The sequence below is a fragment of the Anser anser genome, assembly GCF_964211835.1.
Source record: "Anser anser genome assembly, chromosome: Z".
Lineage (NCBI taxonomy): Eukaryota > Metazoa > Chordata > Aves > Anseriformes > Anatidae > Anser > Anser anser.
Window position 1 is genome coordinate 21,259,413 of NC_139723.1, and position 21,459 is coordinate 21,280,871.

Genomic DNA, 21,459 nt, shown 5'->3' on the forward strand with positions numbered 1-21,459 from the left:
TTTTTTTTTTTTTTTAATTTGCCCTGTAGAAGTTGTGTTTCTCCCTCATACTGTATATTAGAGGCAACAAGACATATTTCCACACATTTTCCTGGGTTCATACAATAAAGGAGTTACCCTACCGCCTGCCTTACTGAACAGAGACCTGATATTGATTAACTATCACAGTGGCATCAGAACTACTCTTAGGATTCAATTTTTTTGTTGTTTTGCATATTTTATTGATCAGAAGTGGTAAATGAGCATCAAGCGTGCAAGAAGACGATGAATTGTTTACTTGCATAAAATAACCTTTCAATAAGGGAAGATGCATTGCTCACACTTTTGGTGCTGTTCTGCTGCCCGAAGCAGATGGCATTCAGCTGCTATTGATTTGCTCCTATAGTTACAGAGCAGCATGTAACAAGGCATGCTCATTTCACTGAAAGAGAGGTGAGGGTTTTTTTGCCAGGGTGGTGGGAGTGAAAAAGGAAGGACAGTTTTTTTTTCTTGGCTTTTTTTTCCCTTGGCTTTTTTTTTCTTTTTTTTTTTTCATGTTTTTTTCTTAAGGGGGTGCGAAGTGAATAAGAAAAAACAGAAAACCTTGTAACTTCTGTTAGCAGCTCCACAAAAACAAAAAGCAAGGTTTGCATGGTTGCAGAAAGAGAGTTACTTTCTAGTTCTAGCACTTCTAATAACACTAATTTCTGCTAAGGGCTATACCCCACAGCAGATTGAATCCACGAGCAAGCAAGTACCTAAAATTGTAAAAAGCATGCAGAATTTAGCATCATAAAATCTACACCTAACTTCTTTGCTGGTGTATTTTTATTTATATGTTTTACCCTACTTGTTTAAAGACTGTTGACTCCCTCACAACACAAAATCACTCTACAATACGCTGGGCTTGATTCTGCGAACAGTTGATTTCACAGCTAAGAGAGGAATTTGATAACTTGCTGTCAGATCTCTCCTGTAATGGTGGTGGTGGTGGTGGAGAAATAGGGAATGGGGACAAAATGAGTTTTTTCTGAAAGTTTATTTGAAAGGGTTTTTAATCCAGCATTTTGGCACTAATGTATTAACAAGCAAGATCTATGTTTGACAGATTTTAATGAAATACAGGTATATACTCATAAAGCAGAGTAAATAGAGCACAGGAATGGTTGTTCTGGAACAAAACATTGTGTGTAATTAAGAGGCTTTTTTCAGGAAGAGTACTATGGTGTGTGCTGCTGAGAACAGGGATACAGTCCCCAGTCTTTCAACATAGAAGGAACCCAGCTGTCAAGATCCACAAGTGAGTTAGTATGAGGATTAACAAACTTAGCCTCTTGATGGACCAGTTAAATGTTATGAGAACATGACTGCCGTATATTAAAGTCTTCCCTGCATGCCTGTTCTGCAGTGGCTCTTACTGCTGGAAGTGTTTACTGTTCATTTTTGAAGTCCTGAGCATCAACCTGCTCTGATGGTGTTTGGGAAAATAAAATAATTTACTCAGTTCTGACTGCCCTGCTATCATTCATGTCATTTACATTGTCTTTCATTTTTAATGAAAATAATTAGTCAGTTTTGACCCTTGACAAAAAAATTCTCACAGAATAATTAGTGCTAGTTATTTACCAATAACTGTTCAAGCTTCTGTTGTTCTCTGACATGGATTCCAACTTGCTTGTGTCATTTATGAAATGCTGTTTTTCTAGTGTCCATATGGTTAGGTGTATCTAAATCTTGACCATTTATTTCAGAATACTTCTGTAGTATAAAGAAGTAAGAAGATGTTGCCTGAATCTTCCACTTTAACCTGTTGGTTTGCACCCAGATTAGAAAACTCTTTAAGAATTTTTTTCAAAGAGAACAAACGTTCATGAGGGTGGTTTTTTTTTTTTTCAGAAAACATGTTTTTGAATCAATGACTATCGTTGTCAGCACAGCATTTACCTCATTGTAAGTTGATTGTATCTTGCTCTGTGATGGGGCTAGGGAAATGTTTTAAACATAAGAATTATTACAAAACAGAAGTTAACGATGTGACCTGGAAAAGCTGTGTGTTTTTAAATGGAATTTCCTGTGTACAGTGGTTCTAAGTGAAACCGAGTTGCTGTCACAAATTAAAACAAATATATTGTTATTATATTCCTGTGATATCTATTCATGCTCTTAGTGCTGACTTCTGTTTTAGTTTTTTTTTTCTGTTTTTCTCTTTCTTTCATTTCTGAGTTTATAGTGGTCAACATTTACTTTGTGCTTCTTTGCTCTTGTATAAGCCACCACTTCATTAGCTCCAGAATTAGGGTATCAAAGTAAATTGTTGTATTAATTATTCAGCAAAAGATAAAACTGATTTTTACCTTGTGTTACCTGCTGAAGATGAGTAAATGTCTTGCAAATGCAACATGGTGTTTTCTTTTTAAGCTGATTAAAATTTAATGTAAGCATCTGATATTTTAAAACTTAGTTTAACATTCTTCTTACAGTTACTCTTCCAACATTGCAAACTCTAACAAAATAGCTTAGAGTCCTTATTTGACACCACATTTTCTGCTGAAAAGACTACCAAATCTCATATATATATATATATATATATATAAATGCATTTGGTCAGTTACGTTACCCCTTCTTTACCTCTGCAAAAATGACACAATGAGTTCATTAACCCCAAGTGCAGTGAATTCCCTGTGCTTTCTACGTTCTCTTGTTTGGACTTTGGAGTGGGTACGGCTGCTTAGTCTAATTAGTTTCAAAGGGAATGTCGAATCATTTCTCAAGAGTTTACTCTGACCCAAAACCTGTGACAAGAAAATATCAGGGAGACAAAATAAGAAGTTACCTTAGAGTTGAATAGCGTTTTTGTTACACCATCTCATGCAAGCAGTTTAAATGGGGGAGTTTTCCTCTGGTGATTTCTAGATTTTTGATGACATTTACATGAAATTGTCAGTTTTGTGGAGTGCAAGACTTGTTTTCATAGCTAACTCCATCAGTTTTAATCAACCACCTCCTTTCCCAGCAAAGCCAATATTATGAGTTAGTGTGGTGGGGTGTTTCTTATGAGGCAAAAAGCAAAGAAGAATACTATTTCAAGTCTTTTGAGGGGCTTTAAGAGTTTCAGTGTTTTTTTGGGCTTTTTCAGTTTGTTCAAAGCTGTGTTATTTGATCAAAACCACATTATCTGACCAAAAAACTCTAAGATCCAAACCAACATCTGCGTCTTAACAGAATAGTCTGTAACACATTCAGATAGGGCTCATCCACAGGGTGTTCATGGGGAGATTAAGAAAAAATCATGCCGCAGGGCTGCTCCTCTGTGTCTGTGATTGCTGGGGTATCATTCTGTTGCATTTGTCCCTGAAGAATGAAGTATGGCTTAATTTTTTAATTCTGGCCTTTTTTCTGACTTGCTCATAGGTTTCCTCGTTATTAATAAGTATTGAGTAGTAAATGCAGTATATAGAAAATATGTCGATATAGGAAAAAAGAAAACCTATCCTGTGCAGAAATTGGTGACAATTTTTAACTCCCCTTAGAAATGAAACATATTAACAAGAGAAAAAAAAACATTTTGATGTATTTTGTTATGTCTAGAAATTAAACATGAAAATACTTACAGGTACTGCAGCTACTCTGCAGCTAAAATTATATTTTCTTTCAAAGTATTTTTAATAAAGTATGAATTATTTTCAATATATTGTACAGCCTGTGTATGTAAAACTTCTAGTTAATTGAAATAGCATTCACTTCACTTTCACTTCACATTCAGAAATGTGTTTCTCTTAGTTTGTATTTAATACAGGAAAACAAAGCAAGCAGCATTTGGTTCAAGGTGATCTTTTAAGATTTCTTAAAACATTTGTTGTGTTCCATTAACTCCTTTCTGTTTTATCTTTGTTTTGCCCTAGTGTTATATGGCTTTTCACATCTTTAAGTAATGTGCACGTTTCTGAAATAAAACTACTCACAGCAGAGAGGGAGAAAGAAGTGTTAGATTATTGTTCCAAAATCACCCCATCGTCTTCACTTCCTGCAAGTGGGGACAGTGTCCACTCACTGCATCAGCCTCCAACTTGGTCTTCAGTCCATGGCAGCCCTTCACATAGGATCTGCAATGCAGAGCAGAGCTCCAGTATCTCCTCAGCAAATCTGCACCCTCTCTAAAGCTGGGAGAGGAAGGAGGTAGAGGGTTTGTGGGTGCGAAAAGCCAAGAAACTACTTTTCACCATGGGGATTTGCTGGTGGGGACTGGCAGGTGGAAGCAGCCTCTTGCCACCACCTGAATGATGGTGTTTGAGTGAAAGAAGGTAGAAGAGTGAGCTATCCCCCAGCCATGCTCCATCTTCCTTCTCTGACAGGGCCATCCGCTACTGCTGACAAGTACACTTGACTGTAACTCAGCTGGTGTAGCATAAAGTAGTATAGGGAGCAGACTAGACCACAGGTTCCTCTGGGAGAGCAGACTGCCTTTGATAGTGGTCAAAAGCAGATACATGAGGGAGAACACAAGAACATTCTTTGACACCTCCCCCTTATTACACTCAGTTTCCATGCATTTTCAATTCATTGAATTTCTCTTCAATCAAACTGTTTAGTCTCTCATTAAAGACAAGACATAAAATTTCAGCATCTGCAACATCCTATGGCACAAGATTTAAATAACTACCTGTCCCATGAAGAAGTACCTCCTTTTTTTTTCCTAACAATATTATGTATTAATAATTAATAACACTACTTTTTCTTCTAATACTTTTTAATAATCTTTTAATTTGCCTTTTCTAATTGCTGCAGGGTAGTGAGCTTACCTTTTGAGGGACATATTGTAGTCCCCAGCACCTCACTCCTGTGGTCACAAATGGTCAGCCTAAAGCTCATCACACTGATATTTTTTTCCCTATATACCTCACTATGGGCTGTATTCTCCTAACCTCTGTTTGATGATATTTAACTAATTATTTACCTTCGCAAGGATTGCAGGTCTAGGTTTCGGGTTTGCCTTAAAGCCTTTGGTAGGTTTCTTTGTCAATAATCTTTTGGAAATGAAATCAGGTTCTATTGATGTGGCCACCTCTATCTCAGTGGTTTTTGATCCTTTCAGGGGTTGCAGTAAATTTTGAAATGGGATCTCCCTTTACTACAGTACTGCCATCCTTCTCCGTTCAAACATGTTTATCCGCGTGCCCAGTAACTCTATTCCATATTGTAATTATATTGTAATTGTTTCTAACTTGCCTGTTACAGGCTTATAACTTTATAAATTTTCAGATCTCTCCTGATACTTTTGTATTTTGTTTTACTTTGCCTTAGATTGTTTGCCATTTTTCAGTCCTCATGTGCAAAGCAGCCATAAACTATGCGGTATACACCACTGTTAATTGAGAAATTTCATCTGGGAGTTCCCATAGCTGTTTTGGTGGAATACTGTGTGTTCCTGCTGACTTTTTATTACAACAAGCAAATACTCTTCTGTGCATTTTATGACATCAATTAGAGGCATACTTTGATGAGGATCCCCACCCTCTCACCCCCCCAAAACCACAGATGTTTACTATTTAATGCTGAGGTTCCATTGTTTAAATCTGGCAGTGATGAATTCTGCAAGGGTTATCATGTATGAAGAAGACAGGAAAAGGTACTAAACCCAAAATCTAGAGGAACTCTGTTATGATTGACAAAAGCATTGCAAATTTGGAATATCTGGAACTGACATTTTCAGTACCAGCCTTATTCACTCCGTGAGGATGTATTTATGGCAGTCTTTACTTACCTGTCCAGATACTGCTGTAGGTTTTGCTACCATGTTTTCTCGGATGTTCCTTCTCAGAGCATGAAGGCACAAAGACCAACGTAGGAGGAGAGCATCTGGTTATACAAGGAAAACAAAAAAAAAGTAATTTCCAAACTTTCCAGGTGTTGCTATTTGCAGCTTGAATGTTTTTTTATTCATTGCAACTTGTTTGTATTTAGTTCCTTTAAGCTTTCAGTATACACTATTGTAAGTGTAAACATCTTCTGCTTTTAACAATTCTGGTATTGTAGCGTTTGTATTGTGCATTGTTAATGCAGCATTGCTTTTCCTGAGCCTTCTGTCCCTGTGCTTTTAAGAAGTCTCTTAAGACAACTTTTCAAGCAAAAATACCTAAATTCTATACCATCCTGGAACGTGTGTTTTCTGGATATTCTGATTGATATATATATTATTGTCTGAAGTATTCCTGCATCTGTTTGTTTTCAGCAGCATTATTGACATGGTCTTAATTACTTGTTAATTGTTCATTGTCTTAGTGGTCCATTGACTTTTAAAAAACACTGGTTCAGCCATTTTAAAATCAACGTTTATTTTGGTGTCTTTCTTTGTCATTATGGATCTGCTTTCTCTTTTGTACTACCTTTTCCTTTTATTTGTTTTTAAAAGGCTTTCTTGTTCCTACTACCTTTTTTGAATATCAACCTGCCTTTCAGCTTCTTTTCCTTTTGCTCTGTTGATTTCTTCATTTCTCATCCAGCTTTGTCTTAACCTTCAATCCTTTGAGCAGTGTCTCAGGAAATAATATTGACTGCTTTCTTTCATTTTTATTTTTCAAAGGAACTGTAGTCTGTTGCACTTTGTTTCTAATCTTTCAAGGGCTAGTCTTCTATTTTGCCGTGAAGAGAAATTCACTGTATGCGCTTACTACATTATGTTTGCAGTCTTCCAAAAAAAAATAATTCAATATTGTATTTTTCACATCAAATGGGTTGTATTTATACGCTTAACCTCATCAGTCTGTTCTCCACTTAGTACTTAAGCATTAATTGGAACTGTAAATGTGTAATTAACTAACCAGTTAACTAAAGTACTCATTAACTTAAAACTTATTTGGTAGTATTTTTAATCAAAATGAGTAAAGTGTGTTAAAATTAGGTAAGACATAAGTGAAAATGTTAATAGCCTATAGACTCTCATGAAGCTTTCTGCATATAGATCTTCAGTGATGATCCAGCAGTCGTTTAACCTATTGCTTCTATGTAGTTCATTTTTCCTCTCCGAATCGTGAAAGCATTGTGATAGATGATTTCGTCACTCAGGAGATACCTAGTGAGTTTTAAATTCCTCAGAAGTATAGTAAATAGATCTGAAAGTTGGTGCAGGAATTTTTTTATTTTTTTTTACTCTTCTCCAGTCTTGAGGTTCAGAGGTGCAATTTCTCCCAGTGCTTTTTTCATTCCTTCTTTCCTTCGTTCTTTTGTTTGTTCTTTCATTCATTCTTTAAAAAAAAATAAACTTTTGCTGTAAAACCTTTTACATTAACTTTCAGATATTATTTTATGGGTCTTTGTTGGCATATAATACCTACAGTCAACATCTTGTTTGCTTTCAGGCTCTACTGTATAGATTGCACACCTCTGCTGTTGATTTCCATTTGATAGGCAGTCTAGGAGCGTTGGCTAGATGGTGCTTTGTATAGAAAGAACATCACTTTAGTGTTGCTGTATTTGTGGTTTTGTGCTTCTTATGTCTTTGTACAGAATTTTAAGCAACGTTGATACCTCCTGCTCTAACAAAACTGCCCATCAGTGGTACCACCATTTCTGGTGGTACTGAAAAGTGGTGATTCCTTACTATGACAACTTAAGTGATATACTTAGAGATAATTCTTGTTGATAGCATGCAATAACATTCTCACTGACGAAAGAAGTAAATTTTTTGTAGGTCTTTACAATGGGTAATACAAAGCACTATTGTATCTGCTATTTAAAAAAAAAAAAAAAGAAAAGGAACATTTCTCTTAGAAGTCTGGTTCCTCTGTCTACTTGGTTTTTAGTTAATACATTTTTTTGGTAACCTTTTTATCATTTCATGGGACTGTATAAAGCAGTTCAGGAAAAGGAGGTTAATAGAAGAATATAGGCTCTAAGGTGTTCTAAAAGATGTGGGTTTTGGTCCCAGTGGAGACTGACACTCCAGCCTACTTACTGTAGCTGGAAAGTATTGATTTTCTTCTCCCCCTTTTTAGTTGCACCACTGAATTAGGTATTGTGAAGCATCTTTCCCTGTGAAGAGAGGAAAAACTGTCATGAACTTTTTCACCCTAACAGCACAGCATTTCAAACTAAACCCGATTGAATGGAAAAGTCTGTAAGGACTCTTAAAAACCTTGTAACTCAGCTCCCCATTCTCATTTCTTCCTCTCTAATGGCTGTTCCAGTAACCTTGAGAAAGTATGAGACATGATTGTAAGAAATTATTTTTAAGTCTTTTTCATTAAAAACAAAACCAACAATAATAATAATAATAAAATCTGTGAAAATAGTACATTCCTGTCGTATGATCTCCTAAGGTTAGCAAAGTGGTCTTGTTCAGGTTTTCAGCAAGCTGTTCAGTTACTGTTATAATTGGCTGATGAGTAGGTTTGGACCTAACTAGAATGCCAGTGTTCGATTTCAGTGTCTTCTGTGAAGATATGTCACCATTTACCCTGGCTTTAGTGACAATTTTCTAAAAAGAAAACTCGTGGGAAATCATTATGCTGTTTATATGTCTCCCTTGTTGGAGAGCATTATCCTGTGATATTTTAGCACTGTTTTCCACTGCATGATGGCATCTAGCTAAGGTTAAGGCAGAACAAGTCCCTTTGCAATTTTGTGACTATATTTTACCTGCTGAAGGAGAAAAGATAACTGACAATTAAGTATTTTGGATGTCACTGAAAGAACATGTGCAACTAATCAATGACATCCTCAGGGAACATGATTTTATAAAACTGATAAGGTAGAAAAATTGGGATTTTTGTGATTTGTGTTACATAATAATAATTACACCCTTTCGAAGAAAAAATACATTTCTGCTGATATAAACATCAAGCTTTCCCTTGTGTAAGTGTGATTTTTTTGTTGTTGTTGTTTTTCTAGAGCATGGAGTAGTTCATTAAAGTATGACAGTAACGGATAAACACCCTTTACGTTTTTTTAAGAAAATATGGCATTTATGCGCTTAGTTCAGCAGAAATCAATTGAGTTTGAAAAATGTATTGTGGGGTCACTGCCCAAATCTGCCAGAGGTTGTTTGTGTTAGGTGTTTTAGTTCTTTTAGTTCTTTGTGGTTTTTTTTTTCCTTCTTGTTGTTTTTGTTTTGTTTTCAGTAAGGAAATACACATTCTGATTTTTGTTTTAAATCAGTCTAATTAATTTGCTGGGGTCCATATTTGAAAATCATTACTATGATCTTGGTAGAATTCAGATGTTACTAATAAAATAATTGTAAAGTTTTATTTCTTTGAAAATATATATCTTTAACTGATTGATTGCTGAGAAAATGAGATGTAGTCATGTTTACAAGCCACTGTCTTATATTCACTTGAATGCAAGCAACATTTGAGCATTTTACATCACAAATTATAGATTGTGGTTTAGAGATTTTACTTACTGGAAACTTTTCTACTCAGCTCTTACCTAAAGATCAAGTTTGCAAAATAGTTTTCAATCATAAGTCAAAAATCCGTTGTATTATGGGTTATTTCCAGGTATATTAAGCCAATTACAAAAACACTTACTTCAGATTTAAGAATATTTTTGAACAACTTAAATGCAAAGTTAAGAATACACTTATATTTTTCTCTGAATATCCACTGGCCACCACCAGATACAGAAAATACAGATAAAGAGATGCACCTAATTCAGCATGGGCTAGTTTTTTGTTGTTCCCAAGGTCTTTTCTGAAGGCATAGTACTTTCTGAAAGCACAGTTTCTACCATGTATATTAAACAGCTAGATTGTGTGCTGTCCATTTTTGGCATTAAAGTCAAACCAGAAGATAATTTGTTCACTTGCTGGTCATTATTTAAATAAGTAAATATTCCATTATTTTGTGATTCCTTAAAATGTCTGTTGCATTACATTAATTGGAAAACCCCTATTTTTTTTCAATACAGTCGTATTTTTCTTCATAAAATTCTGGAAATGATAAAATTCCCAGTCAGCAGAGGCAGTATCCAAATACAGTACAGTGCAAAATTGCCTTTGTTTCTCTACAAATTTTGCTGCTTGAAATTTATTGAAGAGCTTATTGAAAAGTAGAGTTACTGACAATTAACATACTTTTTGGAAAAAGACACTAAAACAAATGCTATTTCCTCACATCTCTTTTGTGAACTACATTTGGTTGGGGCAGTCTATCAGGGTTTGGGTTGACTTGATGCATGTTGTGAAAAAAAATTGAAAGAAACAGAATGAGATATTAATCTGGAGTGAGTGGGAATAGCAGCAAATCGGTTTGTAAGAGCTGTTGAGAGCTTTTATTTTTACACAACAGCATATCCCTAACAATCACTGCTCTGTTGAGCAGCCTCAGCAGGCAACTCTTCTTTTGGAAAAAGCTGGGAACAGGAAGTGCAAGCATGAGGTTGCATGGAAGCACTGGATGCCCTTAAGTATCTTTACACAACTTCTTGTAGTTCTCCATTGCATCTAATTAGTAAGATGGTTTTATTTGAGCACGTCATACACATTGTTATGCAATTCACACAGCCTCTGAATATGCATCCACCTCCACTCCTCCTTCTGTGCATAACCTGAATGCAGAACAAGATAAATTTTGCAGCAGTGGAGCGCTGATTTTACAGAATGCAGATGAAGTGGCATTTTTTAATGCAGCATCTTCATATAAAGGTGAACTGAAAGGCTTAACACTTGTCAACATTTCACATCTTTCTGTTTCTTCCATAAAAGTTGTTATATCCATTACAATCTAGGACAGAAAAGTCCAAAAGCTGTATTTTTCCTTGTTATTTTTTTAACCTCTTTGTGATGGCTTCAACTGTTGAAGAAATGTAGACTCTGAATTCAGATTTGCAGATGTAACATAAAAACAACCATTTACCAAATGTCTTTGTTTTTAAATGTGTTTCTCTCTTTGAGTCTTTGTACACTATGTAGTTTTTAGATCAACTGGATTTTTTCATTACACAAATAACCAAAATTTTTTGCTGTAAAACCTTAGTCCAAACTGCTCTGAGTCTGGAGTAGATGAGATGACCTCTATATGTCTTTTCCAACCTCTTTTTTTTGTGTGTGTGTGTGTGTGCCTGTTCTCCTCTGCATGCTATTGTGTCTTCCTTCTAATATTGCAATGTAGAAGAATATGTACACAGCAATAAGTTATCTCCTGTGTATAAGCAGAGTATATTTTCCTCCCATCACCATTGTTATTTCTTCTCTAGTTTCGTTTCTTCTAACACAGGGTGTGAAAGTGGATAGCTTTACTTGCACAAGTGATTTTATTTAACCATTTATTTATAAATCTGGAGAAGTTTCTTCCATGTATATATTCGCTCTGGGTCAGGCCTTTATGAAGCAAAGCTCTTTAGAGAAGAGCTTGTGACTTTCATTTGTATGTGAAGTACTGTACTCTAATATCTATATAGATGTGTGGCAGTGTGAACAGTAAATAAATAAGAGTTAATCTTTCAGATGAGACATTGGTTGAATATATGAACTGGTTTGTTTGCCATGTGAAAATCAACTTTTTTGGTGGTTTTTTTTTTTTTTTGGTCTGCATTTGTGAAACTGTTAGAGGTCTTCTGTTTCTTTAAAAGTCATTCTTTCATGATGAATATGCATGTAAGCATTTCATTTATTTGCTATGTATTTTTAAGTGTACTTTTAATTAATTTACTAGAAATTGTAAGTCACATCGTCTGTGCAAAAACAAAGGAGGATGGAGTCCATCCAGCCATTATGTCATTGCCATGGAAGAACGTGGCAGGTCTTTGGTGAGAGACCAGAAGGTCTTTGGTCAGAGCTTTGTCTTTAGGAATCACCGTGCAAATATGAAGAGTACGCTGTAAGCTGATCTGTCAAGACAAGCAAAGAGTTTACCTTGTTTGCATGCATTAATTAGTAAGGCATGCATTAATAAAGTTCGACAAAGTTGAGACTTCCTTTTTCCACTGTTGTGCCAGGCAGGGATCTTTAGAGAGGTGAACACTGAAGCACTGAGCTGTAGCTGTTTTATTTTATGTTTTAAACAAATAGAGGTTTATTCACAAATGAATGTGCCTGTAACTTAGTTTCAGAATCAGACATCTCTGTTTGAGAGGCTTCTAGCTTGGCACCAGTGGTGGCAAGTGAAAAACAATGTAGTAGCAGAAGCTGAAAGTATTTATATATGATTCATTAAGAACTTTGGTTTTCCTATTGAAATGAAGCACGCCAAAATAGGTGCTAAAAAGTGAAGAAGAATTGAACAGTGTTGCAAATGGAAAATGTTTTGGTAGCTTGAGTTAAAAGTGTGCAATATATATATATATATATATATATATATAAGTTTTGGTTTTCTATTATACCTTTCATGTATTTATTTATTTATTACAGACAGTCATTTTAGAAAATGAAGAGCTTCCTAAAATATTTCTTGATTTCCTGAACGTTCGACATGTACCTACCCTGCCAAAAGCAGAAAGTTGTGGGTAAGCTCTCATTTATTGAAAAATACATGGAGGCCAGAAGGCCCATATCCACTCAGTGCTGATGCAATTCCATTGACTTAAAATGGTCTTGCTGCCAACTCTAACACTGTAAAATAAATGGGCATTAGGTTCATGTTAAGTATGTTTATATATCCCCAAAAGGTGGTAAAATAAATCCAGCCTGTTCAAAGACAGAAATGGAGTTAAATGTAATATTCTTGGAAAGCAAAGGAGGGTTTGGATGAGAAAAATACGATTTTCTCATAGATCTTGAAGTATCTAGTGAAAAGAATATTAGAAGATATTCATAAACACTGCATAGAAAGAATTTGTATGTGTGTGATTTATGGTTATTATTAATATTTGGACAAAGCAGAAATTTATTCTGTGATCATTTTTATGTTCACCCTGTCTGTGTTTGAAAACGGGGTCTTTCATCTCTCTGATGACGTCTACCCCAATAGCCCCATTGCCCTCCCCTTGGGAAGGGTTTTTGACTAGTGTAGAAAAAGAGACTCTTAGTATGATTATGGTGAATGTAATGACTATGGAAATCCTAGAACAGTGTATCTGGAAGTTCTTTTATTGTCTGTAGGGAGAGTAATTTCTTTCACTATGTAGCCTGATGTGGTTGGAAGGTCCAGCAGCGTTGTTTGAACTTGCTCCCTAGAAAGCCACGTCCCTGTTCCACTCCCCACTGTGTCCCTGTTCCACTCTCAACCCACCCCTCTCCACTACAGATGCACAGAATGTCCTCTGTTCCAGAGGGGTGGGTTGAGAAGCATACAGATAATTGTGAGGCCCTCTTAGACTCAGAGGTGTCAATGGCCCAGAGTGATCTCCAGCATTCAGTCTCCTAAACCCTGATAAACTTGTCTCTATGAAAGCAGATGGGTTGTCCAGCCAACTACACCATTGAGTTGTGGAGCCAAACCCAAACCACAGCTGTCAAATGGAGATCCAAAATGGAGTTGGAGAGGAAGGGGTGATCCCTAGTTTCTTCTGCATGGTAGTAAATATGCTACTGCTTTGAAATCTTTAAGTAGAGCTTTAAATTATTATCTACCTCCCTAAATGGGCATTCATATGAAAATTATTTTAGGTCTGCATCACAAGCCATGATTTTCCCAGAGAATCATGGAATTGTTATTCCAAAAGTGAGTAGTAAAATTTGAAATTATGGTTCACCAATGGTGCGCCTAATATTGAATATGAATCCACAGGGATTATTCAGCTACAACACATACAGTGGTTTTGAGGGTGATTGTGTCATAGCAAATATGCTCCATATGCAGTCAGCGTGATATTAGCAGTCATGCTACCCACAACAGATACGTAAAACTATGTATGTTCCAACCATGTTGTCCAGAAATAAATAAATAAGCAGCCTTCAGTGATGCAGACAAAAGCCAGCAGACTTGCAGTTTTCACTTGTAGTTAATGACATCAGCCAATACCCAGAGTAGGACAGTGCACCCATCACTTTATAGATAGGCATGCTTGTGAATCTGTTGGAGTAAAGTGGATTCTGTGATTTCCACGTAGTGGTGGTTGTAAAATAATATTGTCTCCCGTGTTTGTTTCTCTCACTGCATTATGCAGCTACTCACCAGAGAAATGTTGCTCCCTTTTATGGTTCTTGAAGGATTTGGTGGTGGTTTATTTTTTTGGTTGGATGATTGGTGGGGTTTTTGTGTGTGTTTATATGTTGTTGTTTTTGTGTTGTTGATATTCTTTTTTTTTTTGATTGTGTGTTAATTTTATTGTAGCTAAAGTTTCCTGTAACTTTAATTGCAGCTCTTTTGATGAAACAGAATCTGAAGAATCAAGGTAAGCTCGATTTCTAATCTTTCTAGGATGTCAGATTAATAAGCTACTTGCAATTATTGGCATTTCCTCTATTTTCCTCACAGTTGTCAAAATAAAAGTAGTTTAGCACTAAAATTAATTTATTTGTTAAATGTCACAGCTAATTTCATCAGCTGTGTTAGCTCCATGTCTTTGTGTTGTGAATTGAGCATGCCTTATGCTTATATACAGAAATTCCTTACAAAACCCTAACAGAATACTGTTAGCTGTGAAATATTTCTAGGAGTGTTTTTACCCATTGATGTGTATTTTTTGTAGCAAGAAGATTTAACAGAAGCTAATTAGAGGCTTGGGTTCTTCCCTAAGCATTTGTTAGAGCTTTGTGTATCTGGTTGCACCACCTTGCAAACATATGCACAGAGCAGACCAGGCAGGGCTGGCACTGGCTGGAGAAGGATGTGGGTTGTGTGAGCAGGGTGGGAGACAGTCCTGGGATGCCGGTCACTCTGCCCAGGTAAGGCGTACAGCAGCCTCTAAGGAGGCTGGAAAAACACGGTGAAATTTTGAGCCTGCTCAGTGGCCGGAAGAGCCTACAGGCAGCGGAACCTGGCCGAGATGTTCTTGTCTGCCTTACAGCGAGCAGAGCAGGATCGGGAAGACTCAGGCTGGCTGCACACCACCCCTCCTGGATGTGACCTGTTCACCTCCAATTTCAAATTAATGGTTTCACTTTGTGGTGGCGGAGCAGCGAGTCTTGCTCCTGGGAGATGGCGTCCGCCCCCCTGGACAGCGGTGGTGTGCAGAAACACTCCAGCACTAGTCCTGAGCAGCTTGATCACCTCACTTTATCAAAGCTAGTTTGTAGAATATTCTGTTTACTGTCCCTTGATACTGACATCCCTGTTCTTGACCTTTCCAGCAAACTGTCCCACCAGCCTGTGCTGCTGTTCCTAAGGGATCCATATGTCTTGCCTAAAGCCAACGGTAATCAAACCTGTCATCTGTTAACAGTGCTTTACTGATCTGACCCTGCGCTGCATAAACCACATTATTATTAATACAGGCGTAGTCAAATGACACTGGTCCAAAATCTAATAACCTGCCAATAAAACAATAGTTCTTGTGTAAGAAACCATTAGAACACTGAGTGGGGTGGGTGATTTATAAAAGGGTGTATTTTTCTCTCCTAGTTGTTCTCTGAGACAAATCTACTGAGAATTCAAATCAGGAGACTAAGAACATTGTTCTTCTTTTTTTTGTTGTTGACCCTTTGGGCTGTTTTGCCTGAAGGATTTGAACTTGAGGCCCGGTCCTTTATAAGTGCTTTTTCCCTAAACACCAGTCGATCTACTGTGAGCATGTTTGTATTTCCATTTGGATTATTACTATTTCTTATCATTTATAACCTCTCGAGCTCTTTAGGGGAAAAGAAAGAAAAAAGAATGTATACTTTTAAGCGTAATTGATGTGTTCACAGGACATTTATGTTAGCCTTCATCTCTTAATACATGGTTCAAAAGAGTGTTTGAAATAGCTTGTTATAAACCTTTTTCCCTTTCATTTTTTTTAAAGTTCTTTGCATTATTAATTTAGAGAGCTTATCCTCTGTCTTCTTTCTAGAATTATATATGTGCAGGGAAAAAAATGATATTTTTAGTACTCTGTTACACCTGGATTTGTCATTTTACTTGTTAGAACTGTTATTTCTACTAAATTTTGTATTAAAACACATGTTTTGATTTTTTCATCCTTTTTCATTATGGGTATGAATACACTTTCAAGGAATAACTTTCTCCCAGAGCTCTAAATTAAGATTATTTTAAACATAGTATTCTCTTTGATTTTATAAAATACCATCTATTGAAATCAAGTCAGGTTCTTGAGCTACCTTGAAAATCACGAAATTTTAAAGAGTAAGTATAGAAGAAAACAAGTGTTTGCTTGTAGTTTCTTAGCCACTCAGGTGTACTTCCTTGAGATTTTCTCAAGATACACATATAAATACCTGACAGCAAGGTATAAAGAAGACAGAGCCAGGCTCTTGTCAGTGGTGCCCAGTGCCTCTCATCCTCCTGGACACAGGAGGCTGCAGGTGACCGAGCACTGGCACATGCTGCCCAGAAGCTGTGGGGTCACCCTCCTTGGGGACCTCCAAAAGCCCCCCAGACATGATGCTGGGCACTCTGCTGTGCTTGGACCCAGCACACCCAGAGGTCCCCCTCAGCCTCAGCCATGCTGTCATTCTGTGGATTTTCAAGCTGTCCTTCAAAACCATTGGGTTGAGGCTCCTGTATTTTGAGCAGGTAACAGTTATATATATAGTTACATAGTTAACAGTCTGTTTTGCAGCCTGTGTCCACTTAAGCAAGTAGTGTGGCCCAACAGGACTGACCCCATGGAGTCTTAATATAAAGCCACAGCTCCAGAGTGAAAGAGCGGGTGCAGAAGTCCTGTGTCACTGAGGTCCACAATAGACACATTGTAGGGTGGTTTTGCTTCCTCTTGGGTTAGTGCTGCCTGGTTACATGGACTGAATGTCAGTTTGAGGCTGGAGTACAGAGCACAAAACTGAAGAACCAACATCAAGTGGAAGGGGTTAGAAGAGTCACTTGACAGAGTCATTCCTGACCCAAAATGACAACACTAATGCAGAGGCACCCACAGAGTTACCTCTGTCTAAAATTGTTTCAGATGCTACTTATGCTAATATTTAGAGAGAGAGGCATTGCTTATCGTAATCTTAGTGTTTAACACTCTGCTTAATTGCAAACTTGGACTCGTCTAGAACAGTGTGTAAATTATGAATGTCATTTAATTCCACGTTATTCCCAAGAGAGAACATGGACTTTATGTACAGTTATCTTGAAACATTAAGATAGCGCTTAGTGTTTTCAGCTGACATGTAAGGGTTTGCTCCAAGACTTGTACTCAAGATTTTGCAGTTCTGTGAGGGTATTTATCTTCCTTCCCTAATGTGTACTATGAGTAAGGCTGAGCTTCCTTTTCTTGAAATCATCAGTAGCTTTACAGTGATACTACATATTTTAAGTATTGCTCTATTTTGGATGAAGATAAATGCCTCTTCTGTTGCGTGAAATGTTTAAATATTAAGTAGACTTTGTTAGTGACAGCTGAGACAAAGGACTTTTAAGGCTTTTGCCAATGCAAACTTTTTTTGTCTTTGACATACAATATTTAGAATTTTATATGGCAGGTTTGCCATATTTGAAGACCCTAAAATATCAAATTCACTTGCAAATTATTCTTTATCTTAGTATTTAATGAATTAAAACACGAAGTAGAATGTGAGCTCTAGTTTTAAAAGAGGGGAGAAAAAAAAAACAACCACTAGGTCTAGAGGCTCTTCTGAGTTGGCTCAGCCTAGTCAGAAAGAAAACAGTTTTTACACATCTACTGTTGCATTTAAATCTTCTTTCTCTGTACCACAGAGAAAATACAGAATGAGCTTTCTAAAATTTTGTCTCTGCTCAGTTCCCACTTTGATAGATTCCTTTGTAAAAAGCAGCCAAGGTTGTTCTATGATGAAAAGTGAGTGTCCATTAGCAAATAACTATTCATTGCGTTCACTCTTTGAAGAAGGTCAACTATGACAGTTGTTTAGATCAGAAGTGGAGTTAGTCTTTCCTGGGTACAGAAATGCCTGTGCAAACATCTTTTGATAAAATAGGAAATTGCGTATTTGTGGATTTTTCATGAAATAAATAGCTGTTTCTGGAACATAATAACCTATTTTTTCCCTGTTGTACTGTTATTTGTTTTTATAAAGAACAATGTTGCTATTATTTTAATGACTACATTTTAGGCAGTTATATTCCTAGACAACTTTCCAAAAATTAGATTTACGATTACAAACATCATTGGTTTTCAGACTGACTTTTTCATGACCTACCTAACACAGCAGTGCATGAGCACCTATTCTGAAGAACAATGGGGGGAAAAATCTAAAATGCTGCAAAACTAAAATGGCTGAAAAATAGAATTTCAGATTTATTGTCACTTGCTTGAAAATTATTCTAACAATTCCTGAAGTTATCTAAGTATCATAGAACTGCATGCAAGACAGTGTTTCAGTGTAGTATTACGTTTAACGTAAATTAATATGCTTGATTTTTAAGGCATCAAGGCCTCACTGATGCTATAAAGTTGTATCTCTTTTTATTAAATATTTATTTTGCTGTACATCCTGTATTACATACTGTAACAGAACGAGTAAATGCAGGTTGCTGGAGCTTCAGCATTTAATTTAGAAGGAAAACTTCAGACTGCTCTTACCAGTGTATTTTTTAATACACTGGTAAGATAACAGTGTAGAGTTACCCTATCAGGGTGATTTGGGATAGCAGAGTGTACAACAACCTCAGAAATCATTATTGGATTCAAAGCACTAACAGGAAATGTATAATGACAACTTACTATGAGAAGTTAGGAAAAATTATGCCTGTATTGTTTAAGGTGGAGGTTGCGGTTCATGACAACATCCTAAAATACCTGTTCGTAAAGCCTTTAGTACATTTGAATCAATTATTAATACCTGATGAGTTAACTCCTTTAAGCTAATAAGGATTTTTTTTTAACTCAGTCCAAACCAATTTTTTCTCGCTGTTTTTAGCTCTAAAATGATATTAGCAACACGACTAGGGGGCAAAACCTAATTCCCACCCACATTAGTAATTTAATTTATCGAGTATCTGATGGTCTTTATGAAAGCTGCATCTGCCCATTTTTGAATATCCTGCAGGCTCATAGCTGAAGGACAAAAGTTGATTAGGGTGGAAAGTTCTGTATTAGAACCATTCTTTCAATTTTGAGATCATAAAATGTGATCAGAAATTCTTACTTCTAATGCCCAGTGATTTAAGTCAACCCTTCATTAAGAAGGCAGGAGCTGGTTGAAAAATGTTTTCACTTCAGTAATGTACATGCTGCCATTCCCCTGTGCAGATATATTGTCTTTTATCACATAATTCCTTCATGTTAAATTTAACATGAAAATTTAAGTGCCAGTTTCCTTTGCAGCTGTGGTGAGAAGTTTTGTTTTTTTTTTCCTCCTTCATATAATATAGGATGACTTTTTGTAACATGTGACATTTCATGTTGATTAGTCAGCCTGAAATTTTTCTGCCTCAAATAATCATCTCTGATGGTATAGGCATCCCCAAGTCTTCTCAGTCTAAACATTGCTGTAAACCACAATGGAAAAACAGCTTTGAAGTATTCCCAGTAGCAATCTTGGAATTCCTTCAAGTATATTGAGATTTTGTTAGAAATTGAATTGCCAGTGTAATCCATCTTCCTTGTGAGAAAAGATTCAGATAAAGAGCTGGAGCCTAGCAGCATTAAGTATTAGAACATCCCTTTAAATCAATAAGCTACAAATCTGGCAGCGCATTCATGCAATACCCAGTGCTACACTAAAGTGGCTTTAGTGCTGAAACAGCATTACTAATAGCACATCCCCAACATGGATAAACAGTTGAGCGATGTAGTAACCCAGATTATACTAGCCCTTACGTAGTGAAGTTTCACAAGAACACCTATTGCACTGACATAGATAATAAAGCAAGGTATTTTCTTTTCTTTTCTTTCAGATGACTTTCCTAATGTAGTTATAGAAGGCATCCTACATGGAATATTTTATCCTCATTTACTGCCGAGGTAGAAGGGATACGTGGCTAGAAGAAGCTGAATCAAGTCTCCGAGTCATGCTTAATGATACTAGTAATAATAAGGTTCTGTAATGTGATAATTACATTCAAAATCAAGAGGCACAACCTCAGCTTCAGTTCAAGCATTGTATCTCTTTAAATAAAATCAATGTCACTACAGTTGCTGCTTTTAAGGAAAAAAAAGATACGGAAACAACAATATAGAAGTTATTTATACCTTATATGTAGACATGCTCTAACTATTTAACACTAAAAGCTGAAAGTCATACACTGAATTACACTACCATTTGCAAATAATTACTTTTTAATCATTTCTATCATAAATTACACTAAACTTTTTTGTACCTGGATTTTTCCCAGCACAAGTACCCATTGCTGGCAGTGGATGGATTGAAAGTGCTGGCACTGAAGAGAGCGCGTGAGAAAGTGGAGGGGCAAAAAAAAAAAAAAAAAAAAAGCAAGAAAAAATTGAAAACATCTTAAAGTATTTTGATCATTTTTCTTAACTTATTTTGAATCTGCTCCTTAATATTAGGTTGGAAAAGAGCCAACGTAGGTGTATGGAGAGTTTCTATTAGAAAATACGCTTCCAATTCTGTAATGCATAGCTGTCTTTCAGGAAATTGTCTAGATTTTAGTCAAAATGATTTTATCGACCAGGTGATTTTACATGGCATTTATGCATCTCATTTCGTTATAACAAATAATCTGTATGTATGTTTACTCTTTGAGTTGACTTGCAGACTGTATTCCATATCTTAACATTTTATGAGTCACAGAGCATGCAGCTCTGTGGTAAGCTAATGCAAGACTATGATTAACTAGTAACATGATAAAACTTATATATACATTTACTTGTGTATATATGTATTTGTTCAGATTTAACTGGAAATCGTATGTGTGATACTGGAGTTTACCAAATAAATTACTTAGAACTTGAATGTACTGCTTCAATGTATTTTTTGTGCATTTCTGTTCAAACAAGACATTTCTGAACTTATCAGAGATGGTTCTGACATCGCCACACAAAGCATGAGAAAATACTCGGTTGCCTGTTCATCTAATATTCCCAGCACAACGCTATCCAAATATGCTGCACTTATAAAACGGTGTGACTGAACACTGCTAGTAAGTCCTTGGGCTAATCAGAGAAATAGTGTTGCAGAAAAGCAGTAGCAGCTAAGCTAGGCACTAACAGAAGACTGATCCTGGAGACATGGGTTGCCTCCTGCTATTGAATCTGTTTTAAAGCTGCTTGGAAATGGTGAAAAGTTGGGACTTGCTTAAGAGGTGGTTGCAGGACTTGTTCAGGTGGTAGAGCTCTCTTTCCTGTCTGAAGGATTAACCTCCAGGAAAGCTAGTAGTAGAGAGCTATTTGGCTAAGGGAGTACAAAATGTTCTTGCTCTTATTTCCAAACACTGCTTCCTAGTGATGCTTTCTGGAGTCTTACCTGGAATGTTTTAGTAGGAAAAAACAAATCCACAGCACAAACTGAACAGAGTTAAGATGGAAGTCTGACTGCGTAATACTAGGCAAATCTGG

At 36.4% G+C, this 21,459-nt stretch overlaps 1 protein-coding gene across 1 annotated transcript in view; it reads left to right on the forward strand.

Annotated features, from left to right (window-relative positions):
• The window catches only part of SNX24 (sorting nexin 24), a 97,270-nt gene extending 76,413 nt beyond the window's left edge, over positions 1-20,857 (forward strand). Inside the window, exons 4-7 of the mRNA XM_083816083.1 lie at positions 12,326-12,420; positions 14,218-14,250; positions 15,149-15,213; positions 19,839-20,857. Coding sequence (XP_083672209.1) covers positions 12,326-12,420; positions 14,218-14,250; positions 15,149-15,213; positions 19,839-19,909 — 264 coding nt within the window. The 3' untranslated portion in view covers positions 19,910-20,857. The remainder of the gene's footprint in view (positions 1-12,325; positions 12,421-14,217; positions 14,251-15,148; positions 15,214-19,838) is intronic.
• The last annotated feature ends 602 nt before the right edge of the window (positions 20,858-21,459 follow it).